The 26,295-nt window shown below is 45.3% G+C and overlaps 1 protein-coding gene across 2 annotated transcripts in view; it reads left to right on the top strand.

Annotated features, from left to right (window-relative positions):
* Positions 1 to 21,146, top strand: part of DDX18 (DEAD-box helicase 18) — a 48,297-nt gene extending 27,151 nt beyond the window's left edge. For both annotated transcript variants that reach the window (XM_029605345.1, XM_029605346.1), the window contains exons 11-14: positions 3,046 to 3,159; positions 3,308 to 3,364; positions 20,079 to 20,256; positions 20,928 to 21,146. In XM_029605345.1, the coding sequence (XP_029461205.1) occupies positions 3,046 to 3,159; positions 3,308 to 3,364; positions 20,079 to 20,256; positions 20,928 to 21,073 (495 nt within the window). In that variant the 3' untranslated portion in view covers positions 21,074 to 21,146. The remainder of the gene's footprint in view (positions 1 to 3,045; positions 3,160 to 3,307; positions 3,365 to 20,078; positions 20,257 to 20,927) is intronic.
* The last annotated feature ends 5,149 nt before the right edge of the window (positions 21,147 to 26,295 follow it).

Genomic DNA, 26,295 nt, shown 5'->3' with positions numbered 1-26,295 from the left:
CGCCAGTGCCACTAGAAGAGCAGCAGACAAGGAGATATTCCATTGACTTCGTGGTGTCAAGAAAGACAGGTCCTTTCATTCCATTTTGGATCTAAACAGGGTGAATACGGGCCTCGAAGTTCCCCATTTTCGCATGGAGACCCTAAGGTCGGTCATTGCAGCGGTGTGCAAAGGGGAGTATTTAGCATGTCTGGACTTGTTAGAGGCTTATTTCCACATCACCATCCAGTAAGAGCTATCCTCCGCTTCATGGTTATTTCCACATCTCCATCCAGTTTCGAGCCCTTCCCTTCAGTCTGGCGACTGCGCCGCATACATTCACCAAGGTGATGGTAGTGGTGGCGGCGGCTTTAAGAACTGACAGGGTGCTGGTGCATCCGTACCTGGATGACTGGCTCATACTGGCTCAAAGTTGGAAATTCTTTGCCAACAGTCAGTGTAGAAGGTGTTGCAACACTTACAGACGTTAGGCTGGGTGGTGAATGCTGCGAAGAGTCATCTCGTTCTCTCCTTCCCTGGAGTATGTGGGGGCACAGTTCGACACAAAAGAGGGGAGAGTGTTTCTTATGGAGGAGAGCATTGTGACGTTACAGGATCAGGTTCATCACCTGTGAGAGCTTGCAGTGCCCAGGTTGTGGGACTATTTGCAAGTCCTAGGTTCCATGGCGTCAACGCTGGCGTTAGTTCTTTGGGCATTTGCGCATATGTGACCTCTTCAGCGGGATCTCCTCTCCCAATGTACAGTAAAAACATACATAGTAAATTATATAAGACACTCTGTTACAATAAAATCGCAACATAAAAATCACTACAACAACCTTCTAGTAGCAATCCGATCAAAATAGTCAAAGTAAATGTAAAATACGACAACCCTCTAAAGTGTTGACTCGGGCCTACCTAGACCTCGATAAATGCTTATTGGAATAAAAAGCTCTTGAATTTCTTCTAAATGATTTAATACAAACCTGCAACCTGATCTCTTCAGGAAGACTGTTCGTAATTCTGGCTGAGCAACTAAAAATATATTTCCGAGTTTTGCACAAACGGAACTGCTTGACCTAAGATCTCCCTGAGATCTCGAGCATTGTGAAGGAGAACAAGTCTTTGAGAGAGCTCTAAAACGCAGGCACAATTGAATGGAGCACCTTAAAAATCAATAATAGAATCTGAAAGGTGAATTTTCAAAAGTTGCGTGTAAAAAAAAAAAAAAAAAATAGCCATTTTAAAAACCTTCACATGCACGCATAAATCTGGGCCCGCTAGTAAATTTATTCATGTAAAAAAGGGGTGGGTCAGGTACATTCCGGGGAGGGGCAACATATCTGCAAGTAAGTTGCTAATTTATAAGCAATTTATGCATGTGAATGTGGCACCTTACTCTCATGTATCAAGAATAAGTGATTAAAAACATCTTAAAGGTGAAAAAGCACCAGCTTCTTATACAGTTCTCAACATGACTTTAGTTTGGGTTATTTATTTAAAAAAATGCATAACTCACCTGTCAGTCTTTCTAGGTTATGTGCAGTAAAAACATACATTCCTTGTCCATACCCAAATCGGTCCAGACTCTTGGGTTTTGTACCCCTGCAAGCAGATGGAGGCAAAGTTTTATTGAAACTGGTATATAACTAAGTGTGCCACCTGCAGTTCCTCAGTATTTTTCTGAGGGGGTCTGAGTGCTATGGGGGAATTTTAGGCTGAAGAGCCAGGAGATTTCACAAACTGCAGATGGACTGGGCATGCAGTTTGTAGTCGAGCTCCATATCAGCTAAAAAAAAAAAAAAAAAAGACAGATGGGATCATATAAATATTACAAAGTTTGGGGGGGGGGGGGGGCAGTGTTACATTGGTCTGCCTAGGGCGCAAGGGTCAGTAGACACTTGTAAACCGCCCCACCCTGAGTTGAGAGTGCCCCTCTTATAGTGGGAGATACAGAGAATGTCAGATTCTCTCTTAATGAGTCTTCCTCCCTCCAACATGGTCACTTGTGTGAGTCCTCATGTAAAGGCTGCGCACACATGCACAGTAGGGATATTTTAAATATGTCTGTACTTGCACGCACGATATAAAATTAAGCGTGCCTTTGCTTGCGTGCCCAATACAGCGTGTTTATGTACCTGTTAGTGAGGAAGGATTTAAACCAGCTAAGAAATTTCTCACACAAACCACAATCTTGTCGGCCTTCCTTAACAAAGATCTCATGAATCAGCTTTCTCAAACGCTGCTGAAATATCTTAAAAAAAAAAATATCTCTGACCACCATCACACTCCTTTGAAACGTATCAGTGCTGGCAAGCCAAGAGAGTTTCGGTACTGTCCACATCTAAAACCAGATTGCAAGGAATCAAGCAACTCTTTGGTGCACTTATAATCTCTTAACCAGAAAAGGTAAAGATGGGATGGGTCGATAGCTTGAAAGGTCAGAGGGGATCTGTCTCTAACTTTGGCTAGCTTTGAGGTATCTGGTAAGTGAACCTCAGATAGTGAAAGATTCACTTCAGCAGCAAGGATTGCGGAACAACTTCTTCATCCTCGTGATAACCTGCAGGATCTCGGACTGAGAAACCCTTGCAAAAACATCCCACCTAGAATTCCTCCTATGAACCGCAGGTTCCACCAGAGAGGAGCAATCCGTAAAACCTACAGCGATGAGCCTGATTTTTGTCATGGGGGGGGAAAAATAGCAGAATCGTCACAACTAAACTTACAACCGGGGGCTTACATATATCAGCATGTCAGCAATATGGAAAAGCTCCCTCCATCAGCTGCTCTAATTTAGAAGAAAAGTAGGCTTTCTTCGCTGAGATTACTGCGTCACGGTAAGCTGACTTACAAGACAAATAGATGCCTTGCTGTCAGTTTTGGATTTCTGCCAATGGCGTTCAGCCCTGCGTAGGAGGCACTTTTTGTCCATAAGTGATTCATTAAACCAAGAGGTAGTATGAAAGTGCACTATGTTTTTTTCCTTGATAGGAACTATCTTATCAAGTGCCTGAGACGGTGAGCCTTATTCTAACTTTTCATCTGTCTTCCTGCCTTTTAAAGGAGTACATCCATCGTGTTGGTAGGACAGCCCGAGGTATCAATGGCAGAGGACATGCTTTGCTTATTCTGCGACCCGAAGAACTAGGATTCCTTCGCTTTCTGAAGCAAGCCAGGGTGAGGAAGGCGCCTTATGTGTTACGTTTTATTTAAGACGTTAGTTCCTGTTTTCTCTTAGCAAACACCATTTCAGAAAATGTTTCTTCTCATATTATTTTTGCTCTTTGTATTCAGAAAATTAAAGGTTATTTTATTTTTCTTACAGGTGCCCTTGAGTGAATTTGAGTTTTCGTGGAGTAAAATTTCTGACATTCAGTCACAGGTATTGCTGTTTATGCCTAATTGCAAGATTGTTTTGTGTGTTTTTTTTACACAAATCTTAGTACAGAAATGCAGATTCTTGAGATGGTAATTTCTGTTCATGCCAAATTAAAAGCTCTGACTTCTAAGTTCTTGCTTTGGGCCTTTCTTATTCAGCAGAGGGATTAGTGAATTCTGCGCTTCCAGGGAAAGAGATTTGTTTAGGCATCCCACCTTTAAAGATGAGTAGGTCAATGACAGCCCAAAATTGGACAGTCTTATGTACCAGTCCAATCTGGTGGAATAAGCTGCCCCAAGTATTGCACTTGGTGGTGGTTTCAATACCATTCAGGCAAGCCTTAAAAACAGTTTATTTCCTAGTATGTAGCCAGATGGACTCAGGACCAGTCACCCTAGAACAGTGATGGCTAACCTATGACACGCCGAGCCGTTTTTGCTGACACACGTAGCGTTTTGGGACTATCGAATTTTTATTTTTTTTTTATCGGCTGCGCCGAGCCTTTTTTTTATCGGCTGCACCAACTCTTTAAAATTAGTTTTTCAGTATCTCCCCAATGCCCCCGGGCGCAGCGACAGGCAGATAGGCAGGGCTGTGGTGAGGCTCACGTCACCACAGCCCAAAGAAAAAGATCGCGTTTGAATGCGCTGATGCTCCTCCTCCTTCCTGCCTGTGCGGCCCCGGAAGTAAACGTTGCCGGAGCCGCGTGGGCAGGAAGGAGGATAAGCATCAGTGCGTGCAGAAGAGGAGCATCGCTTGCGCTTACGGGCCGCCGCGAATCCCAAGTCGCAGCGGCCCGAGAAGAGGAAGAGGCCCGGTAGCAGGGCCGCTGCAGAGCCCATCCTGCGGCGACCCGCGAAGAGGAGGCCCAGAGGTGAGAGAGAGGCTGAGGGTCTGTAGATGGTATGTGCGTGCGCACGTGTATGAGATGAGTTGAGAGATTGTGTGCGAGGACCTGAATGTTTGCAGAGACTGCATGTGCTTGAGCAAGACAGCATGTGGGAGTGAGAGAGAGCCTGTGTGTGTGAGTCAGACAGCATGTGCCAGTGAGAGCCTGTGTGTATGAATGATTGTATGAGAGAGAGCATGTGCCAGTGAGAGCCTGTGTGTGTGAGAGAGAGAGAGAGCATGTGCCAGTGAGAGCCTGTGTGCATGAATGATTGTATGAGAGAGCATGTGCCAGTGAGAGCCTGTGTGCATGAATGATTGTATGAGAGAGAGCATGTGCCAGTGAGAGCCTGTGTGCATGAATGATTGTATGAGAGAGAGCATGTGCCAGTGAGAGCCTGTGTGTATGAATGATTGTATGAGAGAGCATGTGCCAGTGAGAGCCTGTGTGCATGAATGATTGTATGAGAGCATGTGCCAGTGAGAGCCTGTGTGCATGAATGATTGTATGAGAGAGCATGTAACAGTGAGAGCCTGTGTGCATGAATGATTGTATGAGAGAGAGCATGTAACAGTGAGAGCCTGTGTGTATGAATGATTGTATGAGAGAGCATGTGCCAGTGAGAGCCTGTGTGCATGAATGATTGTATGAGAGAGAGCATGTAACAGTGAGAGCCTGTGTGTATGAATGATTGTATGAGAGAGAGCATGTGCCAGTGAGAGCCTGTGTGCATGAATGATTGTATGAGAGAGAGCATGTGCCAGTGAGAGCCTGTGTGTATGAATGATTGTATGAGAGAGAGCATGTGCCAGTGAGAGCCTGTGTGCATGAATGATTGTATGAGAGAGCATGTGCCAGTGAAAACCTGTGTGCATGAATGATTGTATGAGAGAGCATGTGCCAGTGAGAGCCTGTGTGTATGAATGATTGTATGAGAGAGAGCATGTGCCAGTGAGAGCCTGTGTGTATGAATGATTGTATGAGAGAGAGCATGTGACAGTGAGAGCCTGTGTGTGTGTGAGAGAGAGAAATGCATGTGAGAATGAGAACCTGACTGTGTTTGAGGGAAGAAAATGGAGAGAAAAGAAACAGAAAAAAAGACAATATAAAAGGAATTGGCAAAAAAAAAAAAAAAGGGAAGGTGGAAAAAAAAAGTCTGTGACCAACCAATTAGAAAACTAAGATCAGACAGCAAAGTAAAAAAAGAAATTATTTTTAGTGATTGGCACATGTAATCTTTGGGAACGTGCAAGAATAGCAACATCCCCAATAGTCATGTGGCAGCAGTGACAGTGGCAGCAGAGGAATGAGAGAGGCTCCGAGGTTGCTGGCAAAAGAGAGGGGGATCTGCCTTTAGTGTGTGCATGTGTATGAATGGGACTCTGCCTGGGGGTGTATGTGTGTGAATGCATGGGTGTCTGCCTGGGGTCTGTGTGTGTGAGAATGAATTGGTGCCTGCCTGGAGGATGGAGCGGGAGTGGTGTGAAAATGAATGGGAGCCTGCCTGGGTGTGTGTGTTTGTGTGTATGTGAGGGAGCCAGTGAGTGTGAGAGCATGAGTATGTATGAGAAAATCCAGGGGAGTAAGAGTTTTTGTGGGAGGGGGGTGGGTGGAGGGGGAGAGAGAGTGTTTTAATTGAAGATTTAGCCGATGAAATTCAGCAACAAAAAAGTCACTAAGCAGGTAAGGTAAAGAATTATTTGTTTTTGCTTTATTAGTAAATACAGTACATATATTAAAATTATAACTTTGTTATTAATTAGAGCTACAAATACCACAATTATGGATTTTTCTAGAAGTGACACACCACCCGAGTTATGCTCGGTTTTTTAATGAATTTTGACACACTGAGCTCAAAAGGTTGGCCATCACTGCCCTAGAACCACCCTTGCTGTGACCTCAGCCCTTCAGTATTTCTCCGTCTCCAGCAGATGGTGTATCCCTATGGGGATTGCTGTACTTTTTTGGAAGGAGAAATTCTACATTTAAATTGGAGAAAAATTTGAGCCCCCATTCTCCTGTGGTGATACCTAAAGGTCCCTGCCCCAGTTGAGAATTCCTGCAGCGATTTCCAAGATCCCTCAGAGGTATGCCTTGGTCCAGTGGCTGGTTCCCGGCATGAACTTTGCTGCTTAAGCAGGTGCAGGAAGCCGATCATGGTGGTAATGGCCAAAGCCCTCTTCCCCCCACAGCCGAAGACTGTTTCTGTACTTGGCCGGTAAGCGCTGAGCCCAGGTAAGTAAAAAAATAAATTAAAAAAAGGTTTACCCTCTGAGACATTTGGAGGGGTTTCGGTAAGACTTCCTCTGGTCTCCTTGCTCGGCGTGACATACTGACAACATTCCCAATCCCGTTGGTGTAAGGAGTGGGTTGAGCGTCCCCCCGGTGGAATAGACTCTGCTTTAGGCTTGGCACACCGCGCAGTAGGCTGCTGCGGTGCCATCTTGCGCGTGTCTTTGTGTGTGCCGTATTGCCCTCCATAGAACGTCGGTACGTGCAGTGCGTCGGCTCTGCGCACGCACTGTGCGCATAACTTCGCGCGCTTACATATGTGCATAACCTACTAAGCGCAGAATACAGGTAAAGCCGGGCGCACTGGCTGTGCATACGCCTCGCTGCGTCCCTCCTAGGCGCCCGAAATCTGTGCACATAAAATTTTAAACGAGAACAGTTATTGCTGCCAGTGGTTCCAGCAGCCAAGAAACATAAGCCCCTTTGGTTCCAGCAGCCAAGAAACATAAGCCCCTTTCTCTCTATGCTGCTTGTCATATTAGGGCTTCACAGTCTGACCTGGATTCCAACTTATGTCAGCACTATGAGGAAGCCCAGGGAGAACTGGCCTCCTCAGACTTTGCTAAGCCCAACTCCTCCCATTCAGAGGATGGGCTAGCCACAGACTTAACTGGAAGTACTCCGGATCTGAGTATCCCTGGGACTGAGTCATCCATGGGAGAGGGAAATTCATTGGCACCTACCCCAGTACCTCCTGGGCTAGGCAAGGACCCGGCTGCCTTCTTTTGGGTGGAATTTTTCCAGAACCTTCAAGCCTTCATACAGGCACAGTCTGCTCTCTCACTTGCCCCTGTCCGGACGGAACCTCAGCCAATAAGCTCTTCCTCTCCCAGTCCTATCGGCAGACCTCAGGCATGCCTCGCCTCACCAAGTGTATCCCTAGCAAGGACCTGGACTACATTAATGAAGAGGAGGATACAGATTCCTTGGAAGATGGGGAAATTCCCCCTGGTTTAGAACCGTATCGGACCATGTTACGGTTCATAGAGATGAATTGCCAGCCCTGGTTTCCCAGACCCTGAAGATGCTGGGAGTTCCTGGGGAAGACTGACGGAACCAAAGAAGAACACCATTCTTATTTCCTTACAGAAGGCCTCTTGCTACTTTCCTGTACTGAAGCCATCCAGGATTTGATTGACCTGGAATGGGATGCCCCAGAAGCAAGTTTTAAAGGGGGACAAGTGTTAGAAGTTCTATATCCACTGGATCAGGCATTTGCTTTTCCCTAAAGTGGATGCACTGGTCTGTGCCATCTCTAAGTGAACATCTATCCCAGTGGAAGAAGGAGAGTCCTTAAAGGATACACACGATAGATGGATGGAGTCAACAGCTCAAGAGAAGGGCAGGCTCGTATTCAGGTTCGTCCCAAACCCAGCCCCCCCCCCAATGAAAATTTGCCAACCCACCCTCGGAATGAGGAGATAGGGGGTCGACTGTCCCTCTTCTACCAGAGGTGGGTCGATATCACTTCGGACAAATGGTCATTCAAGAAGGATATGTGCTGGAATTTCACAGCACTTCTTGGGACATATTCATGATGTCTCCTTGCCACTCCCAGCACAAGAAGCAGGCAGTGGAGACTACTCTTTTAAGGCTCCTCAGGATGAGGGCTGTAATCCCAGTACCTGTGCCCCAAGACGTTACGAGGCGTTATTCCATCTATTTTATCGTACTCAAGAAGGAAGTTTACTTTCACCCCATCCTGGAACTCAAGAGCGTCAACCAACATCTACGAGTGATTCATTCCCGCATGGAAACCCTGCACTCCGTGATGATGGCCGTGTAATTGGGAGAGTTCTTAACCTCTCTAGACCTATCCGAAGCCTACCTTTATATTCCAATCCCTCAAGAACACCAACATTTCCTATGCTTTGTGGTACTGGGTTGCCATTTTCAGTTCTAGGCACTGCTCTTTGGCCTAGCCACTGTCTCCAGAACATTTTCCAAGATTATGGTAATTGTAGCAGCAGCAGCATTGAGAAAAGAGGAAATCCTACTGCACCTGTACTTGGTCCAGGCCAAGTTGTGGAAGAGTGTCTCTGGGTGACCTCCTTGCTTCAAGAACTTGGTTGGGTCGTAAACCTGGACAAAAGCAGTCTTCCTCCCCCCCCCCCCCCCCCCCAGTCCTTGGAATTTCTGAAAGTCCAGTTCAACACCAAGGTCTTCCTTCCAATCTCGTGGATAAGGAAGTTATTTATTTATTTATTTATTTACATTTCTTATATACTGGCATTCGCGATGGGAGTCGCAGCATGCCGGTTTACAAATAACAAGGTGTGACAACAGAATAAATACTTAATAACTTAAAAACATTAACATGTGATAGAAGAATAAGGTAGCAGTTACAATAAAACAGGGATAAAATGCAACTTGGAATGAAGAGAAGGCAAAAGAGAGATGATGTCCCAAGTGCATCAGTTGATGAGCATGATATGCCCGATGGTGTGGAGCTGTCTCCAAGTTCTCTGATGGCAGCAACCCTGGAGCTAGTGCCATGGGCAAGGGCACACATGCGACCACATCAACACTCACTACTGTCACATTGGAACCCGCAGTTTCAAGACTATTGGATTCACCTCCACTTACTAATGGGAGTATGCTCTCAGCTCCAGTGGTTGCTACAGGAAGCTCATCTCAGCAGGGTGTACCCCTGTCCTCTCCGAACTGGCTGAACCTCACAACAGACACGTGCCTCTAAGGCTGGGGAGCTCACTGTCAGGAACTGAAGGCCCAGGTACATTGAACTGAGGAAGAGGCCCTCTGGAATAGTGGTTCTTAACAGGTATGTCGGGACGTCCTGGGTGGTGTGTTACAGGGCCAGCAGATGGCTGCCTCCTTACCAGCCCGGGTGGGAGTTGGTTGACTTCTCTTACATTGGTCCTGACGGGAGGCTACTCTCATTTCCGTCTCTTCTTTCTGGCCCAGTGGGAGGCTGTTTCTTCCTTCAACCAGATCAAAGCGAGACATTGCCAGCTCCTGCTGTTCTTGGACTGATGGGTCGCAAACTTTATCTTCCCCTGCAGAGTCTGGAAGTGATTCTGCCGCTGATCTCTTCACCCTGTGCAGGTTGGGGGAAAGGAAGTCGGGGTTGCTGGGAAGATGGTGGAACGCAGAGGGAGTGTGGGGGCTGCTGAGCAGGAAGGGGTGGGAAGCTGGGCAGGCAGGGAGATGGGATGAAGGGGGTAGGGAGAGTCAAGCAGGGGAGAGGGCGCACAGGGAAGATGATGTGAGGGAGGGTCGGAATGCTGGGCTGGGATACGAGTGAGCGGATGATTGAAAGGGAGTAATTGGGAAAAGTGAAGGATGATGGGGCGTGCAAGAGCCATAATATCTCAGTTTTGGGAAGGTGGATTTCTTCTGTCTTGTACTTTGCTTAGTGTAGGAGGATATGGATTTCTGTTTCTAGCTCTCCAGTTTTGCACTGCTTTCTGAGGTTTCCATTCAGTTTTTGTCTCCAGATTTGTAATCTCTGGTCTTTTAATTCTGTATTTGGTGAAGGTCAGATCTAAATGTGTGACTGAGGTGAGGTATTTTACTAGTAAGTAGGGATTTGTATCAATCGTCTTTGTTGCTTTTTCTCATTCTCAGTAGGACATGCATTGGTGCTGTACTGCTGCCTTTCCATAGGAAGGGCTATTGCCGTTTGAGTTCTTGAAATTAGTGTTGCAATGGTATGGGAAGGTTTGCTACACAGGTGCTAAGTGTTTTTATTTTTCGTGTTTTGTATTTTACAATGCACCTGGTAGTGAGGGAGTTTGTGTTTCTGTTACTGAAATAGCACCAGATTCAGAATTTCTTTTTTATATAGTGAGTTGTATTTGAAATATCCTAGTTCTGCTCTGCATCCATTGTTTGGGGACTTGGGGGGGGGGGGGGAGCGGGTTCCTGAGGATACAGATTAAATGTTTACATTTAGCCTCGTGATGGTCAAGTGTTCAGTGTGTCACACCTGCAAGCATTATCTGCCACATGTGTCCCAATAGAAAAACGTTGAGAACCACTGCTCTGGAACATCAACCACCTGGAAGCCTGGGCATTCATAATGGTGTCTCTACAATTCAGCCACAGACTTCAGGGTCAAGCAACGGTAGCCTACATCAACCGCCAGGTGGAACCAAGAGCCAATAAGTGTCACAGGAGATAGATAGATCTCCTTATAGAATGAGCGGAAATACATCTCAGATGATCTCAGCCTCCCACATCGAAGGAAAAAACAATGTCAGAGCAGACTTTCTAAGCAGAGAGAGTCTGGATCCAGGAGAATGAGCGTTGTCGGCCAACACCCTTCAGCTTATAGTAGATGGCTTAGGTCTCCTGTCCATCGACCTGCTGGCAATATCTCACAATGCGAAGGTTCCCCGATTCTTCAGTCGCAGAAGAGATCAGTGGTCCCCAGGGATTAACGCTCTCGACCTGGCTGGAAGAAGAATTGCTATACACCTTCCCTCCGTGGCCCCTGCAGAGCAGGGTCATTCGCAGAATCAAGCACCACAGGGGTTTAATCCTATTAGTAGCTCCAGATTGGCCCAGGCGTCCATGATATGCGGACATGTGGAGACTCCTTCTGGAGAGCCTCCTGTGCTTCTCACCAGACATGGACCTGCTACAGCAGGGACCAGTCCATCAAGAGGATCCGACTCGATTCTGTCTTACAGTCTGGATTTTGAGATGACTCACCTGATGAAGCGAGGGTATTCTGCGGCAGTAATTGCCACCTTACTCCGGATGCGGAAGTTCTCTATGTCCCTAGCGTATATGCAGGTCTGGAGAATATTTGAGTCCTGGTGCGAGGAATACTGTATTCCCCCTCGGGCGGTCAGAATCCCACTAATTCTGGAATTTTTGCAGGATGGCTTGAATAAAGCTTTGACCTTTAACTCCTTGAAGGTCCAGGTAGCGGCACTCTCCTGTTTCAGGGGCAAGGTGAACGGAACCTGCCTTTCGGCTTATCTGGACGTGGCCCGTTTTCTGAAAGGGGTGAATCAACTCCGGCCACCCCTATGGTGGCCGGTTCCCTTGTGGGATCTTAATCTAGTATTATAATTTTTGGCAGGGCCCTCCTTTCGGCTGCTACGCAGTCTTTCCTTACGTTTATTAACCTTTGAAAGTGGTGTTCCTGGTGGCTATATGCTCGGCACGTCACATCTCTGAACTACAGGTATTGTCGTGTCAAGAACCGTTCCTCCGGATGACTCCAGGAGCGTTACAGCTTCGTACCGTTCCAGCCTTCTTGCCCAAGGAGTCTCATTTGAATCAGTCCATTTCGTTGCCATCCCTAGATAAGCAGAAGGCAGTGGAAGAATACTGCCGCCTCTGTCAGTTGAATGTCAGTAGACTTTTGGTGCGGTATCTGGAAGTTTCAGAACTAGTCCAAAAGACAGGATTGCCTGTTTGTCTTTCATGGTGGAAGGAAGCAGGGCGAACCAGCTTCACGGGCTACCATAGCTTGCTGGATTAAGGAGGTGGTCACGGGAGCCTAAGTGGAGGCAGGAAAGCCATTACCTGCTCCGTTTAAAGCTCATTCCGCCAGGGCTCCGGCAGTCTCATGGGCGGAATCTAGACTGCTGTCTCCCCCCGTCGACGTCTGCTGAGTGGCGACGTGGTTCTCCTTACACACCTTCTCCAGGTTCTATCGCCTGGACTTACAGGCCCAGGATGATGCAGCCTTTGCAAAGGGCAGTGTTAACCGGACTGCGGGCAGCCTCCCGTCTTGATTGGGAGTAGCTTTTGTACATCCCATTGGTCCTGAGTCCATCTGGCTATACACTAGGAAATGGAGAAATTACTTACTTGATAATTTCGTTTTCCTTAGTGTAGACAGATGGACTCAGCATCCCGCCCACTGCTGCCCAAGAACAGTGCCAAGGGATTCGCCCATGGAGTGGATATCGATTCCAAGAGATTACAGGTAAGCCGTCATCCAGTCCCTAGATCAGGACATCTATATTCTTACTGGGGTTCAGTGAATATGATTGGTTAAGTACAGTTTTTAATCCTATTTTAAATCAGGTTTTTTCAATAGTATGTCCGCAGTGGCTTTTGAAGAGAATACCAAAAGGCTGAGGTCACTGCAGGGGGTGTATCTAGGGTGGTGTCAGCTTTGAAATCTGACTCCGTCTGCATCTGCTGGCAGGGGAGCATAACCCACTGGTCCTGAGTCCATCTGTCTACACTAAGGAAAACAAAGTTATCAGGTAAGTAATTTCTCCATTTCCTGCAATTTAGAGAGGGCAGGCTATAGAGATTCTTTATGTTGCTTTTATTGCTTGATGCCGCTATGGATTTATGTTGTGTGAATTTTATGTATTAGAATGTGTATGTTCTTTTGTAATTCATCCTGAGCAACCTTGAAAGAATGAGCTAAATACAGAATTAAATCACTTTAATCTCTGTCACATAATAGTTACTAACTTGTTAGACTGATGTAGATGTTCGCGCCTCCTGTTTAGCCTTCCTTTGAGGGCTCCAGACACCTGGTGGTGTACCTTTTTATATTAAGTTAGTCCCACATAGGGGTCAGCCTGATGGTTCAGTGGCAATGCTGGGCATGGCTGTGCAGAAGATCTGGGTCTCACGCCTTTTGCTTCTTGGGCTGGAAAGGGATAGGGTCCCAGCCATTGTACAATGGTGACATCTAGTGGCCAGAATAAAGGTGCACGCCTAGCGGGTTTCGGAGAAAGCTTTAGTCTGTGGCCTCTAGTCAAGGATTTTTAACTATGAAAAAAACAATTACTTCCAAAATGTGGCAAACCTAAGAAGTGAAACAAATTTAGGGCCTGGTTTATTAAGACTTGTCTGTGGAAAAAGAACTTTGTGAATAGAACCTTTAGTTAGTGAATTATTATATTAGCAGAGATACAAGGTCATTTTTCAAATCGCGATGGGCCGTTATCGCACACGATAGATCGAGATGGGAGGACTTTTCTTTGAGTAGGGGGAGCCTGGCAGCACCTAGCACATGTCCCACTTGATGACATGCAGAAGTCTTCCAGTTGCTCCATCCTGAACTTCAGCACCACGAGCAGTTTCAGACCTCATGGGCCAGCTGGGCTAATGTCATGATGCAGAAGATTAGACCAGCTGGCCTGCGAGTTTTTGAAACTGCTTGTAGTGCCATTATTTGAGTGGGAGGGCACGGCTAGTTTTCATGTCAGTGGGACCCTGGAATCCCTGTACCATGCAGTTGTATTTTCTTAGGGCTGGGGTGGAGGAAGGAGGAAGTCACCTATGACATAACATGGTAACATCACTAGCAATTTGCTTTTCTTTTTTTGCCAACTTGTGTAATAGAGGGTAATGGATGGAGCACCAATTGAAACTCTTCTGATCTGCTGTCAAGGTTTATCTGCATCAGCCAAGCCCATAGATGTCAATAGCAGGTCTGTTAGGGATGGCACCTCATCCATTGTCATGTGGTATATGCCAGGGCATCCTGGTGACCCCACAGCAAGTCAGGTTTTTAGGATAATGAATATGCATGAGAGAGATTTGCATGCATTCTAAACCGTGTGTAAACAAATATGTTGCTCATGCAAATTCATTATTGATATCCTGAATATCTCCAGAATAGGTCTGGGAAGCCCTGGTATAGACTGTGCCTAAGGTTGATGCCTCAGACAGGAATCAGAGGAAGGCAGAAAGATAAATATTACAGATTTATGTTCTAGGCAAGAGGCATTTGACAATAATAGTTTGGATTCATTTAGAGACTAGTGGCCATAAAGATTTATTTACTGGCCATCTGTCATCAGTAATTGACCAAAACAGACATCAGTTGGGTCACTTGCCTTTAATCACAATCAGGCCGATACAGTAAAGTCCGCCACTCGCCGGTGCGCGCGATTCAGTATTTAAATTAGGCCCGGTGGTAAAGACAGGCAAAAGGAGGCGCTAGGGACACTAGCGCGTCCCTAGCGCCTCCTTTTTGACAGGAGCGGCGGCTGTTAGTGGGTTTGACAGCCGACGCTCAATTTTGCCGGCGTCGGTTCTCGAGCCTGCTGACAGCCACGGGTTCGGAAACAGGACGCCGGCAAAATTGAGCATCCAGTTTTTGGCCCGACAGCCGCGGGCCGAATTCAAATTTTTTTTTTTTTAACTTTTTTTGTTCTTTGGGCCCTCCGACTTAATATCGCCGTGATATTAAATCGGAGGGTGTACAGAAAAGCAGTTTTTACTGCTTTTCTGTGCACTTTCCCGGTGTCGGAAGAGGTCGGCGCTAATTTCTGAAAGTAAAATGTGCGGCTTGGCTGCACATTTTACTTTCTGTATCCCACGCGCATACCTAATAGGGCCATCAACATGCATTTCCATGTTGAGGGCGCTATTAGGTGCCGCGGGTTGGACGCGCGTTTTCCTCCCCTTACTGAATAAGGGGTAAGGGAAAACGCGCGTCCAAGAGCAGGCTAACAGTGCACGCCATCGGAGCCCACTGTACTATATAGGCTAGAATAATATCAGACGGTTAGAGATGGGAAAATCCCTCTCTGTTAGCAAGGGTATGTAAAATGGGGCTGGGTTCTCTTAATTTACTAAGAATTACTTCTGCACATGCTAGTATGTTCGAAATTGATCCATTATAGTTTTGTTTGTATCAACTTATATGTGTTAGTCACTTCAAGGCTGATATTCAGCCAGGCAAATGGCGGGATTTGAAAATCTCATCACACCACGGCTCTGAGACACCTGGGTAACTTTTTTTATCTGGCAAACTCGGGACGGAGGTATTCCGGTGTAGAATCAGCTATCTAGCTAAGTTAGTTGAATAAACAATTTTCAGCATTATCCAACTAACATATCTGATAACCTTCCAACAGCCAAAGAGCAGTCCTAAAGTTAGTGAGATAAACTTATCCAGTAACTTTGTTAGCCAGGGATGTTCAGGAGTGTGCTCACATAGGAGAATATTCCTGCAGAGTTAGCCAGATAAGTATATCAGGTAGCTCTGCTGGCCGGATAGTGACTGAAAATGGACCCCTGCTTTTTATATTAGCCACTCCAGTAGCTTGCAGAGGAGACAACTGGGATCCGAAGGTGGACACTGTATCTTCAGTTTGTTAGGCATTGCTCATGTTCTCCCAACTTAGACATTGCCCCTTCAGTGAAATTACAGAGCTGAGAGAGAGAAAGCAACAAAGTATTTTCCAGTTGTGTGACCATCTCCAGACACCAATAAGCGAAATATTCCCAGGTTCTATAAGATCCCCAACTGACTGAGGATCTTCGTCAAGTTGAAGAAGCCAATACTAATCTGATTATCTGGGACAAACTTGGTATGAAAAGCTCCCCCCCACCTCCGATTCACACAACTACTACTTGGAGCCTCATCCTTCTCTGGATGCACAAACTCCAGCCAATCACAAGCAGGAGTAACATCTGGGGTTCTCCACTCACTCGTCCCCAACAGCCTCCTCAGGAATTGTAGAAGGCCCTCTAATAGCAATCATTTGAGCCAGCAGCTGACGAGGCGGTAGACTAGCACCGGGACTCATTGTGGCATCAGAATAAGAAAAGGTCTCTGCATTTGGGTCACCAGGGGCTTCTCCTGAGTGACCCTGAATATGCTGATCCGTTGGACCTCATACTGAAGCTAAACCAGGAGATAGTCAATGGTTTCCCCTTACTCTTCTTCCCCCATAGGAGCCAGATGGAATCAAAGAGGAAAATATAAGGAAAGAAAAAGTACTTGAGCAGAGTGTCAGGCAGTGGCGGCCATCTTGATATCACTCACCTTTGTTTGAGGCCTCCAGCACAGCGGCCTTGCTGGGGGATCGCGTGCCAGCACTTGGCCAGCGCATGCAGCCTACGCCTGCCCAGAGGCAGGCGCAACTTATTTAACAAAGGTAGGGGGGGTTTAGATAGGGCTGTGGGGCGGGTTAGGTGGGGGAAGCGGAAGGAAAGCCATCGGGGGCTCCCCTAGGGCTCGGCGCACGGCCGATGTCGGGCAGGCGGCCCCGACCCCCAGGAAGATAGCTGTGAATTGGTGGACTTTGGACCACATTATTGAAAGAGATAAGTACAGAAATATTGTTTATCCAAAAGTAACGGGAGTCGGGTTGACTGCTAGGGAGAGCAATTATTGAGAAGAATTATATCACAATTAAGTCATTTGAATAAATAAAATTAAAAAATAAAAATATAAAAAACATATAAATATGGAAAAAAGGCAAAGCAAAAACTATATAAGAATTTTCGAAAGATCTTTTGGGGATCAAAGTCTGTATGCAAAATAAAAAGTTGTAACCATAAAGTGGTTATTACACATATAGTGCTACCACACATAAAAACTCATCGCAAAACTTCCCCTAAGCAGTCCAGGGTTTATTTATTTATTTAAACGTTTTTCTATGCAGTCTTTAGCAAATAAAATTTGAACAAAACGGTTTACAGTTGATTCTCAAAATAAAACTTAAATAAGCAAGATAACTAAAATTTAAATAAAACTAAAGAACGAGAGAAAAAATAAAGTTTGAAAAAAATACAATGGTGGTTATATCAATATAAACTAAAAAATTAAAATTTACTTTAAAATTAATTTAATAAAACAGAAAAGGAGTAGAAATGAAACATCTTTATAATACAAAAAACAGAAATAAGAAATTTTACCTGGCTTCTTAATTGGTAATCCTAAATGCTCCTCTGAAACGGTAGGTTTTTAATGTTTTCTTAAAGTCCTTACTATTGAAATTTGGCGTATTGAGTTTGGCAGGGCATTCCAATGTATGGGTCCTGTGACCGAGAAAGCTCTCTGGCGCGTTAGGTGTAATCTTGCTAGTTTTATGGATGGAATATCCAAAAGATTCATGTTTGAGGATCGTAATTCTCTTGATGGTTTGTTGGGTGGGGGAATTGAGGTCTTGTAGTTTGTAGTTGAAACCTGTGGTCAAGGCAGGAGTGTGCCTGGCAGGGAACATTGTGTTATGAAAATGCCTGCTTTTTTTTTTTTTTTTTTTTTTTTTTTTCAAATCTCCGTAGCTCATCTAGCAAAGTTTCCAGGGGCTTCCTGCCGACCTGCATCTTGGCTGTATGAGACCCTGTTCAGATTAATCAGCAAGGGGCCCCTGCAGCAGCTTTATGTGTTGGTGTTTGTGATGATCATATGACAGTACTCACTTTTTTTTTTTCCTCGTTCTTGCTAAATTGCCTGCATATGCAGACCGATTTGTTGTTGTTTACCTTTCCAAGGGAAACGAATATGTGGCTACGACAATAGCATCTCCATTTCTTGGCCTGCAATATTTGCGATAAAGGTACTATAACTAGCCCAAGATCCGTAGGTTCATTATGGATACCGAACACAGTTTTTTTCATTGCCACTGCAGTTTGGAAGAAACCAATAAACTTGATTGACTATAAAATTGTGTAGCAGTGCAGTTTGAATCTACTTTAACTTTTTTTTTTTTTTAACTCCATGCTTTGCAGTGAATCTGCTTTGAAAAAAAAAATATTTCAGCTAAAAGTTGTTTCTTTTCATATCCTTTTTTTTTTTTTTTCTTCAGTACGGTGGGTGACAGCTTAGGAAGGGCTCGGTGCTGCCATGATAGTTTGGCTTCAGCAGGCTTCACTTTCTGGCTTTTTTTTTTTTTTTCTAAAACTTCGGCTTGCCCAGCATAACAGAGAAGTGAAAGAAATGAAAAGCAAAACCTACCCAAAAGGCAACTTTTTGCCAAGTATTGATACAGGCTGTTCTTCAGCAGAAAAATCTGCTAGGAAGTAGGATTGGTTTTCACTTCTTGCCGTGTATCTGTTCTTTCTCAAGTGCCGCCTTCAGTACGAAGGTTGGCAGCCATGGTGCGCCGATTCTCTCTACGCTTGGCTTTCCTTCTCTTTTTCCAGCCCTTGACTGATTTGTTTGGGGGTTTTTTTATGTCGTTGACTTTGTTACAGTTCGTAAATCTAAGTGCTGTTAATATTGGAGTATTTTCCACCAAAGTTGGTGCGCTCAGATTGAGCAGGACACAAGAACAGCCAGAAAAGGATCTTACAAATCATTTTTTCTGCCACTGGCTTGGTTCCCTTTTCTGCATCTCCATTCTCTCGGTTTTTTTTCCTTCTCATCAATTCTCACGTGTTCCTTTTTCTCTTCCAGTGCCTGCGTCGTTTTGGTTGGCTCTTTCCCATCATGGCTCCATCACGCCTTTTTCTAGCCTGCTTCATTCATCCTCTTCTGTCCCCCTTTGTGTCCTGCCTCCTCTCTTCTAACTCTAGAAATTTCTTCCGTTCACGCCTTGTCCTCTTTACTCTTCTCCTTTCCAGGGCCAGGCTGAGCTGCTGGCATGAGTTAGGGGAAAAACCACACTGCCTCGATTTATGTTTTGGGGGCAGTGCCCTCTGTCGGCCAGCAGATGGCAATGGTGGAAGTGGGGAGAACTGCATAGCCGTTAATGCTATGCCAGCCCAGCATTACTTCACAAATATCCGTTTGCCACTTGTCTCCTGCAGTTAGCCATCAGTCAGTTTTATGCCTAAAACATTCTAGCATATGTACAGTTATAGCACAACCTGGTAAGTCTAGAACAGCCTTGAGAGGGAAGCATTTGTAGAAGCAGTGTTAAATGTGTGTGTTTCTGTGATAGAGGGTGATATTGTTGCCTTATTTACTTGGCTTCACTAAGTGTGCATCTTTTTTTTTTTTTCAATTTTGAAAATGAGTTAATAAAAAAAAATACTCAGGATTACTGGATGAGTAGGAAGAAAAGAGGCCTTGGTATGTAAGAGAGTTAATAAGAAAAAAAGAATTGAGAATCATACGGTCTGGGAGCCCTCGCTTTTCAGTGGCTGGCTTTCTTTATTTTCCAGCCAGCTAGTATTACTACCTATCCTAAAGGTGACCTTTTCCTATAAAGAAGGCCTGCAGAGTTTTTCAATACCTTTTAAATGTAATCCTTGTGAAGCTAGAAAAATACTGGTGTGTAAGGGCTTCAACAAAAGACTTTAGAAAACGTGTTCCCAATGAAATAAGCATAATTAGATTGTGTTACAAGTCGCAGCTTGTTAGTCTGCCGCGAGGGATTAATGTAAGTGGAAAGGTCATATTACGTGTGTTTGGATCCATATTTACAGCACAGGAGAGAAAAACAAGTCTTGTCACTGTGAACAGGAGAAAATTTCGTTAACAAAGAAATTCCATGGCCTTAGGAAACCTAGCTGCATGTTGGAGCTTATCTAATGATCGAATTTAAAAATTGCTCAGGGTCCTGTGTTTTATATACCATGGCTGCAAAACCAAGATCAGAAGGCTTTTGTGTGGGGGTGTGTGTGTGTGTGCGTGTGCATGGGATGAGTATCTGTTTCAAGCTAATGCAGAGGCAAACTGGACAGCATGTGTTCGTTTCCATAAATTATGTGCCGAGACAGTAGTACACAACACAAGTTTGTCACAGATGGTTTCAAGATAAAAAACCAGTTCGATTGTGCTGGAGTGAACTTTGAAACCAACACACACACTTAAATAGATAATTACAGCCTTGCTCTGACTTTATTTTTGACCCATTTCATTTCCTGTTTTCATATTAAATGTTTTCTGCTGTTTTGTCTTAGTTGGAGAAGCTGATCGAGAAGAACTATTACCTGCACAAGTCTGCCCAGGAAGCATATAAGGCGTACATCAGAGCCTACGACTCACATTCTCTGAAACAGATCTACAGCGTTAACACCTTGGACCTGCTCAAGGTTGCCCTGTCCTTCGGTTTTCGGGTGCCTCCGTTTGTTGATCTCAGTATCCTTTTGTTCAGCCAGCGGCTCCTGTCTCTCGCTGCTAGTCTCGGGGTCACCTTTCATTTTGTGACTATGAGGAATTTTAATAATGCAGAAATACAAGGGGGCCCTGATCCTGAAAGGTGTGAAAGTGCACAGGGATCCTTTAGCAGGTTTCTGATGCGGGTGGCACTGGTATTTTAAAGTAAGTTATATTATAGAGCTCACCTTTGCCTCTGGCAAGCCTCCTTTCTGCCTTTGATTGAGTGGCACTGAATACTGTTGGCTATTTCTCATCTTCAGAAGTTGGCATCTTGTGTCTTCAATACTGAAGTTGGAAACTAGAGCATTCACTCCATATCTGATTACATGACTGTGTCTGAAGCGACTATAAAATGCTTTCAATCCTATTTGGATAAATGATTCTATATCAAACAACAAAAAGTATGCTTTTTTTTTTTTTTTTATAGTCCCAGCATAATTGGTAGGAATATGTATATATTTTTAATGTGCATCTTAACCTGATGTCGCCAGAGTCTGATAAGTTTCATTTTGCAAGAGTGAAAAACTATTGCATTAAAAAGCAAACCTGGCAAGGGGAAGGAGGCTTTCAAGCCAGCAGCGTCTTCCCGGAGAAGCCGAGGAACCGTTGCATAATGAAAGTGTTGGGCGTCCTTAACTGCTCCTTCTCAGACGTAAACAGCAGCAAAGGCCAGAGACTGCAGAAAAGAGGCGGGGGCGGAGGATTTGGTTACCAGAAATCCAGAAATGTGCAGAAATCCAAGATCTTCAAACACATCAGCAAAAGCAAGGGGGACAGGAGGCAGTTCACGCGCTGACTTGACACTTTGTTTTAAATCATCTGTTTATAATGTTTACAGCATGAGTTAATAAAAAAAACCCCACCATGCACATCCGTTTCAGAGCCTTCTCCAGGAATGGACATCTTAGCACATTTTCTCCCTGATTATTCATAAACAAATCATCAAAGAGAATAAAGACCATGAAAGGGAAAACAAGTGAATCATTTTTTATGGAAGCATTAAAGCTTTTCTCACAGGACAAGCAGGATGTTAGTCCTCACATATGGGTGACATCACAGGATGGAGCCCCGTATGGAAAACTTTTGTCAAAGTTTCTACAAAGCTTTGACTGACACTGGCACACTGAGTGCACTGAGCTTGCTCAGCCTGCAATTAACCCTGTGAACCACAGGTGTCTCCCTCAGTCTTCTTTTTTCCGCTCTGCAGTAAGCATAGCGATTAGGAGCTCTGTGAGAAATTCTAACACTTTTTCCTTACAGAAACACTTAAACACTTTTCTCTGCACGGGTCTCCCTTCGCGTACATTTATTTGACGCTCGGTGAGTACTATGCCCTGTTTTTTCGGTCGGTTCCTGTCACCTTCCTGGCCTGCCAACCGACTGCAGCCTTCCCTCTCCCTATGTTTTCAGTTAGTCACACATAGCCTGCGAGTGTCCCTCTGTGACACTCTGCCTGGTTATTAGCGCTAGTAGGACAGGGACTTCCACGGTCTCCGTTGCCGCCAGGGCCCCTGTCGATTCAGGTCCTTCGATTTCCTCGGTACCCTTGTGCAGTCGATGCCCCCATCGCTACCGTCGGTACCCCTTCAGACCGTCCTGGATTCTTAGATGCCATCGGTACCCCTCCCCCCCACGATACACTGATGCCATCGGTCCCTGCATCGTTTCTATAAGTGCCATGTTTTTCATCCATGGCACTGTTTTTTGCTTGGGTTTCATCGGTGCCATCATTGCCTGGATGGATGCCATCGACGTACACCTTGTCTTGTCGGTGCCATCCATGCCCGGTTCGATGCCACCGTCACCTGGGGCACTTCCATCGATGCCAGGGTCATTTCTATCGATGCCATCCTTTATTTTATAGATGTCATTGATGCCCAGGTCAATTCCATCGATGGCCATCCATGCCCAGGTCATCGATGGCCATCCATGCCAGGGTCGATTCCATCGGTGCCCATGTCAGTGCCATCGATGCCATTGGTGCCCGAGTCGATACCGCCGACATCCGTGGCCATGCCACCGATGCCTTCGGCTCCCGCCTCCATACATTGATGCCCTCGACGCCCACGTTGTTTCCATCTGTGTCTTCGACGTTCCTATTGATGCGGTCATCGACTCCGTGGATACCGGTATCATTTTTCTCATGCCAACGATGTTTTTTCGATTATTGGATGCCACATCGTTCCCATAGATACCTACGCCGATACCGTCAGTGCTTCCATCACTGTCGTCATTTCTCTGGCTGAGTCATCGACGTTTTTTCATATATATTTTTGACGATACCCTCGAGGCCGCTTCGGCCGCCATTGATACCGACATAGCACCGCCATGTAATGCCCTCGCCTGAACACAGTGCTTTGGGTTCTTATTAAAGCCCTGTATTAGCCTACGACACTACATAGTGCCAGGAGCAGTGCAGGCATGCTGACAGTCCGTCATCAGTCGCCATCCAAGACAGCGAGGGCATCCATCTCTGCGCTGGGGAAAGACCGGCCCGAGCACCGTAGCATGCATCGTCACCGACACGGTGACCATCTGCCACCGACGCCATCCAGCACATTGGTGCTATCCTTCTCGATGCTGGACAATGCTCAGGCCGAGCAACATCACCACTGTCATCGACACTGTTCCGCACAGTATTGGCAGTCCTTGGTGCTCCAGAAACACCGGAACGAGTTCCAAAGAATTCTGCACTGACGTCACGAGACATCGAGCTGCTGCGACAAATTTTTAAAATGTGAAAATAATCACATACCTTAAAACTTATTTTCACATTTTAAAAGTTTTATTTTCATTTTTTAATGTACATTTCATTAACACTCTTATCCTATTTTTATCAACATATCACAGACCATTTGATGTATATTTACAATTTGAAACCCGGACACTCAGAAACCCCAAAATGATAAAGCTGAGGTAAAGGCAATACATTTTTAATGTCAATAATGAATATTTCACCAAATACACAGTCAATATCACTTTTCAGTTTTACATGTTACACCACATATATATATGTTACCATTTTATATGTTTATCTCAATAATGTTTTTATGATTTTTATTTATTTATCAGTATGTCTCATTTGTTGTATGTTGTAGCCCCTGACGCAGCCCCATTGTAAGAGGGCGAAACTCGGCCTGAGTCAGGTTTGTTTGAAAATTTTGTGTCTCTGTCCAATAAAGAATCCAGATTGGACATTTGGCTTCTAATTTTGTATTGTCGTCTCCTCTATACCTGCGCCACCATACCAGGCATTAGAGTTGAGACGGGCGTCTACTCCCTCGATGACTCCTGAAATCCACGGAGCCAGCAATCTTCACCGGCTCATCCTTCGGCGATCCACGTCGGATGGTAAGTACCCGCTTCTGCGGCATTCCCATTGAGATGTGTTCTCTATTTCGAGCCACATGGTTCGAAAAGTTCTAGGTCATGTACCTTCCAAGAACCGTATTAGTGTCACATATCGCTATGTCAGCCACAATACCAAGAGAACCTCTCTATCATTTCTTTGGGATTGCATCAGGACATCCTCCCTTTTTCAGCAACGAGGCTCTGTTCTGCTTAATGCTCTGGCTTCTGGTTCCTGATTCAGAACCAAAGTTCCAGGTGCATTCGCTGATCTGCTAAACACGAGATTCAGCAAATACTGCTTCAAGTACAAGTCCACCTCGAAGCCTGACGACAGGTCTCGATGTCTCCTTGTACAGCACACAGAAATGCGGGTAAGAGGTTACATGCTATCCAAATTACATCAGCCCCTCCAGTTGGACACCTCCTGGTCTCCCAACTGGCCGGATATCAGAGTGGCCACCCCACTTTGTACCAAAGTTCCCGGTACACTCTCCCAGACACTATAAAGCGCAGGGGGGAGGGGGTTTGAGGAGTTCTAATTACACTATTCTTTTAACAGAAAGTAGTTACTCTCAGCTCATCCTGGACCTCAGAAATACCAACTTTCTTCAGAAGGCACAGGTAAAACGGTATCTCTCGTCACCATGCTTCCATATTGCAGTAAGTACATTACCTCTAATCTTTCTATATGCTTCATGGTGAGTCGTCAATATTACAATCCCAAGCTCTGCCGGTTGTACCAGCTTCGACAACTGGGGTATTCATTGAATCACTAACGGTGACTGCTGTTTCTCTACGGCAAAGCTTTCCAAACTGTGTGTCGGGACACGTTAGTGTGTCGCCTGCAGTGTGCAGGTGTGTCGCGCAAGCCCGGTCAACTCTGATGCGAGTTTGGGCTTTTTTTTTTCTAGAGATTCACTTTTTTTTTTCAGTTTATGGGTTGCTTATTATTGGGTGATTTTTGCTGTCAATCGCGTTTTTTGGGGGGGCTTGGTGGGTGGAACGATCCCAGCCATCCTTGCATTGGCTGCTGCTGCCGATGAGGCCTGGCCATGAGGAGTACTGACTGCAAGCAGCAGTGTCTGGTGATCATGGAAGGGAGTGAAGCACTTAACTGGCAACAATCAAAAAGACGAGGTACATGAGTGTGGGGGCCAGACATGTGCTGGGGAGAGAGAGATGAGTGAGTGGGGGGCAAACGTGCTGGGGGAACAGACATGTGCTTGAGGGGGAAAGATATGAGTGTGTGGGGGCCAGACATGTGCTGGGGGGAGGAGAGAGATGAGTGTGTGGGGGACAGACAATTTGTTTTATTATTGTTTCTCATAAATTATAACAATAACATGAATCTTGGAATATATATTTTTAATATAAATTTAAGGTTTTCATGAGATAGGTTGTGTCGTGAAACATTTTATTTATATATATATATTTAAGGAAACATACATAAATTGTCGAAATATGTTTCGTTCGTTTAACCTTTAACCTCTGGTTTACTAGTAGACTGAATTACCGTGTCGTGAAATTATGTTTGTCTAAAAAGTGTGTCACCAACATGAAAAGTTTGGAAAGCTCTGCTCTACGGAGTGCAATATCATTCACGCTTTTCCTTGCATGGACAGCTGCATAACCACAGTCAGTCCACGCAAGGAGTTCTAACTTCTTCATGACTCACTATACATTTACTAACTGGGATTACTGTCACTGCCATAAATCCCTTATACAATACTTCTGGACACCACAGTCACAAAGACCTTCCTGTCCAGCATACACGCAGACATTCTAATAAATTCTTACATGTCCCTGCGTGCATCTTCTATTACCTCAGGCCCTCAATTCTTCATTGTCGGGCCATGGGGTTTTTTCACTATGCACTTTCCTCATAGAAAACTGCTATGGGTTACATTCAGTGACATTCCAATATTAGTGGGTCTAAGCTGTGCAACCACTTCGTCCCTCATCCATATTGCAGATCTAGAACCAAAACCTAGTCTGATTCTGCTCATGCTCGCATTTACTCAGGGTTGTAAAGTTTGACCTAAACGCTTCTCAACCCAATATGCGTCTACTCCACTCCAGGCACAGTTTCACATGAACTTCCTGGAGCTTGTAGCCATGCGTTATACCCTTATACCTTCCAATACTGCCTCTGCAACAAATCTTTGTGCATACAGACAGACAGCATAGGGACAATGTGCTTTCCAACACACAAGCACACACAACCTCTTAGCTGCTCTGCAAGGAAGCTGCGCAGCTCTACCCTTGGCCCTTGCTCACTCCATGTATCCTTGGTCCACTTATCTAAGAGATTTACTGAACGCAATAGCAGACCACCTCCATGTAGGTTTCCATCCTCTCGAATGGTCTCTGACTACATGTGTAGCGGGAAAAATTTTCTAACGCTGAGGTCAACCGAACTTGCCCTCTGTGTCCGAATCGAACCATACGGTGCACAGATTCTACTCCCTACACATGTTTCCAATGCGTTCCCATAGACTCCTTTCTTCCATCAAGGGACTCTTAAATGTGTCTCTTCTGCTGCCTCTCATAGCCAGCACTCTTCTAATGCTGAACCAGGACGGGGTTCACTGTTCCTCAGACCCACGTCCTGGCCGAGACCAGTTTGCTTCCCATACTTCTCAATCTATCACACCAGTAACCAATTTT

The sequence above is a fragment of the Rhinatrema bivittatum genome, chromosome 6 (assembly GCF_901001135.1).
Source record: "Rhinatrema bivittatum chromosome 6, aRhiBiv1.1, whole genome shotgun sequence".
Lineage (NCBI taxonomy): Eukaryota > Metazoa > Chordata > Amphibia > Gymnophiona > Rhinatrematidae > Rhinatrema > Rhinatrema bivittatum.
The sequence above is the reverse complement of the archived record's forward strand: the minus strand, read 5'-3'. Positions and strand labels throughout refer to the sequence as shown.